The 12662-nt window shown below is 38.6% G+C and overlaps 1 protein-coding gene across 1 annotated transcript in view; it reads right to left on the reverse strand.

Annotated features, from left to right (window-relative positions):
* Positions 1 to 168: 168 nt before the first annotated feature.
* Positions 169 to 12662, reverse strand: part of GUCY2C (guanylate cyclase 2C) — a 43168-nt gene continuing 30674 nt past the window's right edge. Inside the window, exons 19-27 of the mRNA XM_041416777.1 lie at positions 9265 to 9353; positions 8451 to 8542; positions 6749 to 6907; positions 5282 to 5474; positions 4713 to 4887; positions 3702 to 3800; positions 2834 to 2928; positions 2147 to 2223; positions 169 to 343 (exon numbers count right to left, since the gene is read on the reverse strand). Coding sequence (XP_041272711.1) covers positions 169 to 343; positions 2147 to 2223; positions 2834 to 2928; positions 3702 to 3800; positions 4713 to 4887; positions 5282 to 5474; positions 6749 to 6907; positions 8451 to 8542; positions 9265 to 9353 — 1154 coding nt within the window. The remainder of the gene's footprint in view (positions 344 to 2146; positions 2224 to 2833; positions 2929 to 3701; positions 3801 to 4712; positions 4888 to 5281; positions 5475 to 6748; positions 6908 to 8450; positions 8543 to 9264; positions 9354 to 12662) is intronic.

Genomic DNA, 12662 nt, shown 5'->3' on the forward strand with positions numbered 1-12662 from the left:
TGTTACAGTGAAGAGAGTTTTGATTTACTGACAGCAGGTTGGATGGTAAAAAGGATGCTTGAAAAGGTGTTTTCTTTTTCCTCCAGTTGTGTCTACAAGCCTCCAGCCTCCACATGAAGTTGTCCAGAGAGTTGCTGCAGCTTTTTGAGTCATACTAGACATCCAGTTTTAAACGTATGTGGTAAAATTCTCTGTGCTGACCAGTTGCAGGTATTCCAGGGTACCTGATCGGTGGCTACCTACCCGCGAAAGCTCCTGTGCCTTGGATCCTTCATTTTCCCTTTTCTGAAGACTATTGGTTATCATCTCTGCTAAGTCATCGTGTAACCGCTGCTGATTCTCCCTAAAATCAACAGGATGGAGAAAAAAATTCCATGATTCACGTGTTTTTGGTGATCCTCAGGTCCCCAGAGATTTTTAAACATTTCTATTCCCATGTTTATCTTAATGACATTCACACACTACTGATAAAAAGTGGAGCCAGGACCAAATTCTGGGCCTGAATTTAGGAACAGAAGAAGGATTTTCATGTGAGTTTTCCAGATAGTAGGTCTGTAGCTGTGTCATTATGGACCTTAAAAAGCCATGATCACTTGCATGAAAAGGCAGACACGGAGTCAATCCTAATCAAAATAGTTTGTAGCTCTCAATATAATTCCTTTATGACACCAGCTCTCAATATCATTACTTTATGGCACCAGGACTTTAACTATTCAACTTCAGGTGGCCTTCAGTAATAGAGTTGCCACTGTTTCAGAAACTTCTTCAGTGTATTTGGCCTTTGCTGGAGTATCCCACATATGACAATTTTTAAGGGGCAATCATATATGAGGAAGTAAAAACAAAAGCATCGTTGTGATCCAGCTCAAGAGGTACTTTCAATTGTTGAATTCCAGAAGATTGCCAATTCAATAGTTCTGGTAGTCTCAAGCGATCATACTAATTTTTAAAAAGTAGTTCTGAGTTTACAAAAGAGATCATGAGTAGCCTTGACAGTATTTCCTGCTCAGCCGAAACTCTTGTACTTTCCATTTAAAAAAATAACAAAGCTTAAGAGATTCTGCAGCAGATTAAAAATTTCATTATTTCTGGTTTGCAAATGCCCTGAGAAAACCCTCATATTCCACTTAATCTCCTCTTTTACAGAATAAATGGACAGAGAATGTTATTTGTGCAAAGATCACACTGTAAGACTCAGAACTTACAGTAGAAGCAAGCTGTAACATTTACTTATATGTGTCAGGATAAGGGATCCCCATGTACCTGGCAAACCCCAATTTGCAATATCATTGCTTCAATTTGTAATGAAACATTGTTATTTCAAAGCAGATGGCAACAAATTTCCACTTAGTGAAGAGAGACTGTACACATGTGTTTAGAGCAACAAGTGAGGAACTTCCACATTTAGTGAGTTTGCAGGAAATAAAGAGGTACTCATATGCAAAATATACACTAAAAAAATGCAACAAGTTATCCTGACTTCAATTTTGCATAGTTGCTCAAAAACATCATTTCCACTATTGCTATATTTTATTCAATTCTAATGCAAAATGATGGCTCAGTTCCAGAACATCAACCTCTTTTTTTTTTTTTTACTGGTAACTTCTCTAAATGTTAGAAAGTAAGCTCTTGTATAATTTTAAAGGCTTTATTCCTGTGCAGTACTACAGTAATTTGGTCCACCTCTTGTAGCAGAATAGTGCTTGAAATCCTGTAAGTTTCATTCCTCTTACAAATTGTTCCCAAGAGTTCACAGGCACAACAGAGCTGCACACTCAGTTCTGGTTATCCTCTTCCTGTAGTGTGACACACAGGTGCCACTCGGACTAAACTTGTGGGAATATTAATGTTTTTTATTTTCCTGTTCATCTCTTGCTTTTATCACATCAGCAACTTGTCCTGTAAGTATTACACCTTTCCAAGGCAAAGAACCTGCTAAACATTTATATAGACAACCTTCAGCGCACACAGAGTCCCATGTAATGAATATTTACATGTTTATATGCATTTTCACTATCAAGCCTCTAACAACTGAAGGCAAATTCAATGGTCTAAAAAATCCACAAGTGCCAAGGAGGAACAACAAGGGCTAAAGTGCAAAGAATGGGAATTTCTCCTTCCTTTTCACATAAAAAGACCATCTTACACAGAAGGAGGTGTTGGGAGATTGTATTTCTTGTCCTCAGTACCCGTCAACCAGTAGGTAATTTCTGTTCCTCTGCCCTAAAGAAGAGAAAGCACAATGTTGGGATTAGAATGCAATTTCCTATAGTTAATTTACTTAAATAATACTCTCTTGCACATTGCCATGTTTGCCTTTGCTTATTTTCAGTAACTGATGCTGACAGCAAAGTATTACAAATTAGATGTGAGAAGAAGGATGGGGCAGATGCAGCTGCACACTCACTTCCTTGTTCCATGACCTGAGACACAAGTTGTGGGAGAGGTGAGCTGTGGTGCCTGCCATCAGCTCCCAAGGACAGACAAGTAGAATAGATTGAAATAAATGGATTGGTAGATTTTGGGGCATTAACAAATTAACACTAGATTCAGCTTCTCTTTTAGCAGATGACTTCACTCTACAATCTTCTGTTCCACATGGTATGTTTCACTTATTCTCCACATCTTTATGTTGCTTTAATGTATGAGTTAGGGAGCTCTTCATTGCCTGCATTGTCTTTATAGAAGTGTCTTCAACCACCAGAGACTGTTATACCAATTTTGATCAGTAATCCTTGTTCCCCAGCTGTTAAGTTCTGGGCTATTCTCAGCTATACAATGCTTATTACTATTCCTCTTCTCTGTGTTCATGGTTGCACATGGTAAAGGTTACCTTCAAGTACGTTTCTCCTCTCTCTTCATACTGGAATTGGCAGTCTGTTCTTTTCAGGATGTTAATTGTGGAACCATTTACATGAATCCTTAAAGCTAAAAAAATAAAGAGACAATGAAAGCTCAGCCTGGAAACATCTCATTACATTAAGCATATGTGAAAACTGGTGCTATAACAGAAGCTCCTTCAATTGTTATCATCTTAAATTCCGAGAGCCAAATTAAATGAGAAGCAATTACACTGCAGTATGAAAACTCTGACTGCACTACAGAGCATATCCAGGCAAGAATAGCTGGTATAGCCCTCGATCTGAAATACAGGTGACAATGGTATCTATAGTAGTTAGATGTCAAAAGGGAAAAGAGTAATTGTGAGTGACCTATATAGAGAATCCTCATGTGAAGACACTAGGCAGAAGGAGACAAAACTGGCTCTTGCCACGGTTCCCTAATGGTGAAGTTGATGACATAATTGCTTCAACTTAAAATACAGAGTCAATATATTTACACAACAAAGCAGTAATACAGTTCTAGGTCAAACGAAAATCTATGGTTCATAGAGTAAAATTAAATTCCAGACACATAAGTATCATATTTTCCAGAGGAGCTCAGGCAGTGAGCCAGCCTACAAACTACCTGTTACCAGCACTGAAGCAGGAACAGGGAACAACTCTTCATTGCCCAGTGAAGTGCCCACTGTCACTTTGGACAATTAGATAATTGATAATCAAAACAAATATGGCTTCTTTATCTTTAAAACTTCTGCAAGCTGATAATATATTGTCCTCAGCTGAAAACAGACACTTCAGTCACAAATTAACCAACAGTCTTTGGTCCTGTTACACTGACAGCTAAAATTAAATCCTTACGCAAGCCTGTGGATTCCATCCGCGAAGCTGTGTTTACTGTATCTCCAAACAAACAGTAACGAGGCATTTTTATTCCAACCACACCAGCTGCACATGGACCTGGAAATGGGATGCAGAGAGGTAAAAAAGGTGAATCAAGAGACTTGATTTATTTGGCAGGTATCTCATTGCTGCAAAGCAGTGCAGTGCCTGGGGGAACTCTGCATTCCTCACCAATGGTAACACTTTCTACCTCATTTCCCACAATATCTTGTGGTCTCCCACTACAAACCAAGCCTTGCTCTGTTATTCTTGCATAATCCAATAATATAATAAAAAGGTCACACCTGCACAGTGTTAATTGTATTTAAGCGGAATTTCTGTGTAGAAAAAAAGAAGTACATTTATTAACTGTCACGTTTGGAAGCAAGAGAAAAAAAAGAATAAGCTTCATTATGCAAGGGTAAATAGTAGTGCCTCAAGAGGCTTCCCAGTGCCTCAGTCACTTTCTCTGATGTGTTCCTCCCCTGGCAGTTGGTATTGAAGTGATTGAGGAATTTCCCAAAGTTGTTGTGCTGGAGTTCCCCTTTGACAAAAAGTATTTTTATAGATAAATTAAAACATTAAGTCCCACACAGACTCAAAAAAATTTTGCCTCCAAAAGCACAAAATACAGGCTTGCATTTTTTGCCTAGATAAGCATAGCTGGCCATGACTGATCTCCACTTCAGTCAGAGAGAAATAATCCGTGAAGGCTTATTTGCTACAACTGGTTTAATTACACCAGGAACAGTGGCTGTTGCTCATGCTAGCTACTGTCTTAGGCTGTCAATTAATGGGTATGGGCTATTTCACTGCAGCAGGGGCAAAACAGTGATTTATTTATTTCTGTTACTCTTCCTCTATGAACATTTTTTCAACCTGATTCTTCATGAGGAGGGCAATTGTGTATGGTGTATTACCAGATCTTGTATAGGCATTAATTCTGTGCAAAACCAGGCAACAACATGTTGATCTAGCATTACTGTGTACCAGAGTGAATTCCAATGCGAATCCAAACAGGCAGCCCTGGCAGATGTCTCAGTTCAAAAGATCCCATGAAGCTGAGGATGTCCAGAGCCATCATGGAGATGTCCACTGCGTGCCGGTTGCCATTCCTCTTCGGTAAACCACTCACCACCATGTAAGCATCACCAATGGTCTCCACCTGTGGAAATAAAATCAGAACTATTTCCAGACATAGAAAAGTACATCTTTAGTTAAAAGCAGAAAGATTTTATCAGATCCTCTTGTTCATGGCTAAACATGTCTTCCCCTGAGAACAGGATTTTTTAAATTTAAGGTAGCTGACATCATTTGGGTCATTTAGTGTTTATAACTATACCCAGCATTCCAATTAATGAATGTTTGACCACCTACTGTAGGAAATTTGGTATAAGCAGGCACAGTGAAAGCATATTTAAATGAAGTAATCATTTAAATATGACCTGTTTTTCTCTCTTTTGCTTTGCTTAGAAGGCAGATTCCCAAATCCACCACATCATGCGATTTGATTTGTGTGTCCACTGGTTGTAAATGAGCAGAAGTACAGAGCTAATCACCTTGTAAACATCATGATGGTCAAGAATGTGGTCAAAGTTCTTGTAGATATCGTTGAGCATATCTACCACCTCCATAGGGGTGCTGTATTTGCAGAGCGTGGTGAAGCCAACAATGTCACTGAAGTAGATAGTGACTTCTTCAAACAGCTCTGGCTCTACCAGGCCAGTCTCCTTCAAAGACTTTACTACTGGCCTGTGGAAATAGAGAAGGCAGGAATACAGATCAGTAGGGTTTACTATTAAAGGTCTTTTTTCATGCAATCCAATTGCAATATTGCTTTCTGTGTAGGAAACATTAAATAGTTTGCTGAAAACTGCCATTGTAATCACATTTTAGATGCCCATAATGCCTTTCAGCCAGGGACCTCAAAACACTTGCTAATGGTAATTAATGCACTACAGACTTCCAAAATCCAAGTGTGTGAATAGTCTTGAGGAAACTGAGACACAGGCAACTGAGCTTCTTGGTTAAGATCAGAAACAGGGATATTGAGTCAAATTTAAAACTGAAATTCTGAACTTCCTGATATGTAGACCTACATTCTACCCATACAATAAGAACAGACATATTTTTCTGTTTTCCCAGCACAGAAGTAATTTCATTATAATAATTACATCAACTCATCCTGATTTCAGATGAGGTATCTTAGTCTGGTAATTTATGGAAGAAAAATTCAATACCATGATAGTCAATGTCTATTCAAGAGGGACCTTCTTTTTCTTGCAATTCTAAATCCAGGGAAATATGTGTTCCTAGTGGTGATACTAGAAGAGAAGAACTCAAAGAGACCCAGAAAATTATAGGTTTTGCACAATGCTGTGTTCCATCTACAATGAAATGGTAACACACACTTTTTTTTTTTACTTATAAAATCAATAACCTGACTACTGAAATACCCTTGAAACTAGTAATGGCATACTAGGATAGTTTTACTATTCCAAATGTGTGCAATACCAAAATTATTGGTATTACCAATATTAGAATGTCAATAATACTTATCCTGTAGCATACTCTGGAGAATCCATCTAACCCAGTATGGCCCTCAACCCAGCCAACCTCAGCCCCTCTCTTGCATTGCTAAACCCCAGCCTGAAGTTGGACTCCACTCCTGCTCTTCAGCTGAAGACACTCCTAACCAGCAAGGTGCTGGAGCAGAGCAGAGCTCTGTGATGTGGGATCAATGTAGATCTGTCTTCCCTGGAAGGCAGTGAAAGAGAGGCTTGTGCTGGAAAGGGGGATCCTGTGCATGAAGAAATGTTGTGCAAGATAATGGGTCCCAATACCATCTTGGCATGAAACTCTACCATAGGGTGAGGAGCTCAGGGACAGCTGTTTCTTCTTTCTTTTCTCATAGGATTAGATTAGATGGGAAGAAAATAGAACATAAACATTAATCCTATCCCCTACTCTGCAATAATTGTGTGTGTGTAAATGAAATGCCAGCAAAAATCCTCCTGGCCAGTTACCTTGGAAGTAACATGAAATTAAGCCTGTCTGCTCTGTCTCTCTCTGCTTTGTACAGCTCTGTCCTTTCCTCCACCAGGTGTTCCAAGTTCCGGGAGTACAGCTGTAGACGCCGGATCAGGGTATCCATGTAGCTTTCATTGGTCTGGCCATGGAAATTACTGCAAATAACAGAATTACACAGGAGTCTCTGATAGATGGACATAGTTGAGAGCAGCTAAAAGGAGGCAAAAAAGCAGCAGCAGAAAACTTCTCCAGTGGTTGACTTCCCTGTAGTTAGAATGCAAAGTGCCTGAAGTGCATCATTCTTTTGCTTGCTTGGAAGCCTTATGCAGATGAATTGAAAGTCTGTAATCCACACTTGTCAGTTGGAGCTGGTAATTCTTAAAGCACCCGTCAATCACCTAACCCTGCTAATATTGTCTATTCCAGATTACCTTAGGTAACCCAGGAACTTTCATTTATAAAAAAGCTGAGAAGATCAGATTCTGAGAGGAAGCTAAAAATAACAGGTAGAAAATTGCACATAATGTTTAGATGGGGACTTCAGCAGAAGAATTAAGAGAATTTGGGGCTGTCTGTTTAGAAGACTGAATAATACAGTGGAACAATGAACAGCCCCAGGACTAATTTTACTCACAAAATCCTGAAGACTCAAGTCTACTAACTCCTGGAAGCAGAAATGTGATAACATGAGCTACTCAAGCCTCTGTATGTCTGGGCAGCCTGCACTCACCAAAGCAGTATGAAAGAAATTGGGATCAGGCTGACTGGAAGAGTTAGATTAGTATTGTATCCAACAGGACTTCAAAATCACTCCTACTTTAAAAAATTTTTTTATCAGGAATTCATCATCTTAGACCCACCCATACTGCATGCAACAAGAGGCAGCCTCTTTGCTTTTGTCGGATGGAGGCTTAGGAGCTGAACCAGGAGGCCTTCATATTCAGCTGCAGAAAGATTATTCAGCTGATACATTGTTATGCACAGTACAGCTGTCCTGCCCATGTAGAATGTAAAATGGTGCTCTTGGGATTTGTTGATTAGAAGAGCCTTAAAAACTGGGGAGCAATGTCCCAGGAGAAGTGATTAAATCCTCACAGTTTGGTCACTGGAATAATTAATTCAGACCGAATTCTGCAGGAACAATGCAGCATTGTCCAGGTGAAAGACATGTGTAACCCCACAGGGTTTATCCACCTATGACCCTTATTATTTTCCCACAACTTTGTACCACCAAAGCCCTGTAATTAATACTTGTGAGTTACAACTCAGCATTTCTAGTCAGCTTAATTTGGGACCATCCAAACTTTCAAATCATCATTCAAACATCTATGTGCATTCATTTACCAAAACTTAAATGACATGAGTCACTATCCAGCTCTTGACTAGAGACAGGGAGGGAATTACTTGATTGGTAAAAATCCCTAATTATCCACCTTGCTACTTTCATAATATACCAATCTGAAGTATAGTGATCATCTCACCCCCACTCAGCTAGGAAATTGTACACAGGTGTATGTATACATAATATATGCACATGCTCACCTACTTTTCTGCCAAAGAATAAAAGATGACCTAAGTGAAGACACTAAGGTTTTCCACTGACTGAATCATAATCATATCAATTTACACGCTTAAAAATAAGAGCTTTCTAATACAGGAGGAGTATGGAGCATCTTACAAAAAGCTCCTGCTACTCACCTGAATATTTTAGCCAGAGTACTCTCAATTTTCTTAAAGTCAGGCCTTTTCTCTGGATCTTCCTCCCAGCAGCTCTTCACTAATGTATATACCTTCAAACAAAAATTTAAGGAAAAATCTACCTGAGTAATGGACATAGACAGAGAGTAGTGCTAAAGAGCACTAGTTCATTAGGGAATTTCTGGTTACTTTTGACTAGCAACATATTAAATTGTGTGACTAACTGTCTTGAACCTGTGATTAGAACACTCAGTGCAGGCATCTCAACTCTGTGATGACTAGTGACATGATCTTAACTTGAATTTGCAATATACAAATGAAAGGCAAGTAAATGGATCCAGTCTTGCAGAGTGGTGTCAGACACAGTTACTGACATGGTGGTAAATGCTGTGGTAATTATACTTCCAATATCCCATGTTTGAGATTTTTCTGAAGCTGGTGATTCAGCCAAAAAGAATGGGGCTGATTGCTGAATATGTGAATATCTACAATACAGACATTTTCACCCACACAAGAAGCCATAGGGGCTTTACCAGTGAAGAGAGGTATACTTGAGGTGTAATTCATCCCATCTCAAGGATACCTATAATAGGTCAAAAGAGTGGCACCATAAGTGTCTGTTTCTTTCCAGTGAAATAATTTCCATGACTCATATTTCACATTGCTGCTAACAACTATAGAAGCAATTTCTTCCCACAAGTTAGGGCATTTGGCATAAAATGCATAGCTTTCACCTTCCCATGATCATAGGCTTTAGTTTGGGCAGGACGTCCACTCTTCACCCAGAAAATGGCTTTGTTAATTATTAGCTTACTTCCACCTGTCTTTCTCCCACTGTTTCCAAGGTCAGGTCTGGTCGGAAAGGCTTTACTCCTTTGCCAGTCTCCACTCTGTAAAGTTTCTCTAGTACACAAAAAAGATCAAAGTTTTAAACCAAAAAGCATAAGAAGGACATTTATTGTCTGTAGCAGTCTATGATGTTACAAGGTACTGTACAAAGAGAAGTCTTGACAACAGTTCCCTCATTTTGGTGTGAATTTCAACTTCGGAGCTTTTCTAAATATAAGGCACAAGACCAAAATAGGTTGGCTTGAAGGTCCCTTAAAGCAAAACAAATAGAAATGTACATTATATTTACTGGTCACAGTAGACACAGTTATGGCATCTTCCCAAATGAATGCTGGGCATTATTAGTGGGCCTCTCAGCATGAAGTATAAGTATAGTAAAAAACAATGTGAAAAGCCCATTGTGACTTGATCCAAAGTGTGGAGACATACGCCACTCATTAGAGCAGTTCAAATCATCCTGCAGATGCTTAACTTCCTTAAAACTAAGCTATTAATATAAATGGGTTAAAAGCATTGCATTTGTTAACTCATTTGTACTCCTAGTCCTTAAACCCATTCTATGAAAGTTATTTGGACTCTGAACACATCAAAATCAGGCTGCATTTGCACAACTCAATTTAAGCACAGTAAGAGAGAGCTAAAGCAAAAACGTCTTCCTTTGTTTTTCTCCTGCAGACTTCAAGAATTCCAGGGGAAGGGAGGTGTTTAAGAAAGAGAAGTAATTTTTTACCTCTGGAGAAAAGGGAAATCGAAAGGGATTTGTGAATCAGAACAGATTATTTATATTAATAATGTCTGATTATATTTGAGATACAATTTTACTGAGGGAAGCATATAATGACATGAGGAAGATTTATAATTACACTGGTCTAGGGCAGCTACAGATGCCTAAACATGCCAATGTGCATGATCACCCCAAAGTGATACAGCAGCTTCCAACTTTCTGGTACAGAAATTACAGAAATTGAGAAGGAGCAGGAAACCTGAGTCTCCCAAATGCTATAGAGTAGAGAAACTGCTGAGAAGTCTTCTGTGAGCTAAGAGACAAGAAAGTCTGTGTAGGGCTCATGTATGCAGGAGGAATGTGCTGGATTTCCATGCTTGGACACACACCTGAGAGAGGAAGTAACAGCACCTATTAGCAATACTGCAATTAGTCAGTGACAGAAAGTAGTGGAACAAGAAGGCAGCTTGAATTGAGCATTGGTATGTGGCAAGATTTCACAGTCTTGAGCAGTGAATGAGGTGTTTCTGCAGGAGAGTGGAGTAACCAGATGGGGAACAGCTTCTTGCAGAGATGTCAGTGAAGAGGACTATGACCTACTTACTTCTACACATTAGAAATCCAGTTCTGTATACCTGTCATGGGACGACTTCTCTCTCATTAGCAGCAATATTATTGTACATTAAGTTGATTGATACATATTTTCATGTTGAGAAAATTGGCTCACAGAGTAACTGAAAGTAGAGTTTCATTTTTCTAAGTTGGTGGATGGAGCTCAGGTATGGGTTTTTTTAAATAAGTCTTTTAAAATCTGAACACAGTCTCTGCTGCTGTCATTTAAGCCTGGAGAAGAAGTTATATCAGTTATCCTGAAATATTAATATCATGTCTTCTAATTTGCAGAGACTAACTTCTGATAGCTTAGCCATTGAAAGAGTTTCACTCATGACTTAAATACCAAATGAGTCTAACATACAACAGGGACATTTCTTTGTCCACTACCACCGACTCTGTTTGGTACTTTTCCCCCTCTTTTTATCTTGGACATTTGTAAATTAATGGTCACCCCAAGTTTAAGCTACTGTCTTCCAAATTTAGATGATGCCACAAGCAAAATGCAGAAGTGTTTGAATAAGTGTGGTTCACTGTCTTCGTCATCTTGGCTAATGAATGAATCAGGCATTTAAATGAGGAGCCACTTCAGCAATATGTAATAAAACTAATTCCTTCTGTTACATGAAATTTGATGAACTGATGAACACATTGTACTCAACTTGCATAAACAAAAGTCAAGAATAATACCAGAAGCCATTAGACCAGCAATATGTATCTTAGACATCTAAAAATGCTTTTCTGAAAAAAAGGTTTTGTGGAGAAAACAATCTCCTTGGTGAATGGAAAATGTAAAATTTAATCTGAAATTTACAAAGCAGATTATTTTTTAAATTACAGTGGACCCAGACTTAGCAAACAGATTTCACGCCTAGTAAATTTATTGTTGTCTTACCTCACGTGCTAATATGCTACCATCTCCAGCAACATCACTTGGGTGCTGTTAGGTACCTATCTTAGGTGCTACAAAATCTTTCAATTCCATGGATTGCCCTCTTGCTGTTTGAAAGGGACAGTCTTTCCAAAAAGATAGAATACAGTGTTAAGAAACAGGTCAGAGATAAAACAAGGAACCAGGTTCTGGCTATGACAGCCAGGGTCAAAGACAGAGCAGTGAGGATGCCACCACATCTCAGAAAAGCAAAGAAACACTACCTCTGAGGCTAACAATACCATTAACACAACACAGAAAGACTGCAAATGCTCAACAAGCCATTTAAAAGAATGTAGTTTGCTATGGATTTGTTTTACAAGCCAAAATGAGCAAGGTAGGGTATTGCACTTTCCTTTCTCCATGTTGGCAATATTTGTAAAATTTTTACATTCATAAGGATTGTGCCTGCCTCTTCCCAATAAATAGGAATAGAAAGGCTTTCTTTTCTCTACCTTATTAAGCATGGAATCCTGAAGACTTTGGTTTAAGAAGAACAGCCATTTCTAATCTCCATTAGATCTACATTTATATTATGGAGTTGTTGATGTCAAAACCTGTGTTTCCCCAAATATGAACACAGACTTGTGATAATGTAGGATGATGAACATGCCCCAGAAATTATTCTCAAATGTGACTCAGTAAAAGGGCTATTAGGGTGTCCTGCTGCTGCTGTAGATGTTTTAACAAATGTGAGGCGGATCCAACAGAATGACTCAGAGGTAAAGGCTATGTCTAAATCTGTTGTTAGTAACTGTTGTTAGTCACTACGGAAATCCTAAACCCACACATGTTTCTCTGTCAGTTTTAGTATATAATAATGCTTGGATTCTGGGAATTGGGATTGACTGGGCTGGATAGGGATGGATATTGTCCCGGTTTTAGCTAGGCTAGTTAATTTCTTCTCAGAAACTGTTAGCATGTTGTGTTTTGATTTTGGAATAAGAATGGTAAGAAATAAGAATAAGAGTAAGTAATAAACACTGATGTTTTGGTATTTTGCTGAGCTGTAAATAAGAATAAAAGTAATAAACACTGATGTTTTGGTATTTTGCTGAGCTGTATTTATCCTAAATCAAGGACTTTTTTTTTTAAA

Source organism: Onychostruthus taczanowskii, unplaced genomic scaffold (assembly GCF_017590055.1).
Source record: "Onychostruthus taczanowskii isolate IOZ18803 unplaced genomic scaffold, ASM1759005v1 scaffold53, whole genome shotgun sequence".
Taxonomy (NCBI): Eukaryota; Metazoa; Chordata; class Aves; order Passeriformes; family Passeridae; genus Onychostruthus; species Onychostruthus taczanowskii.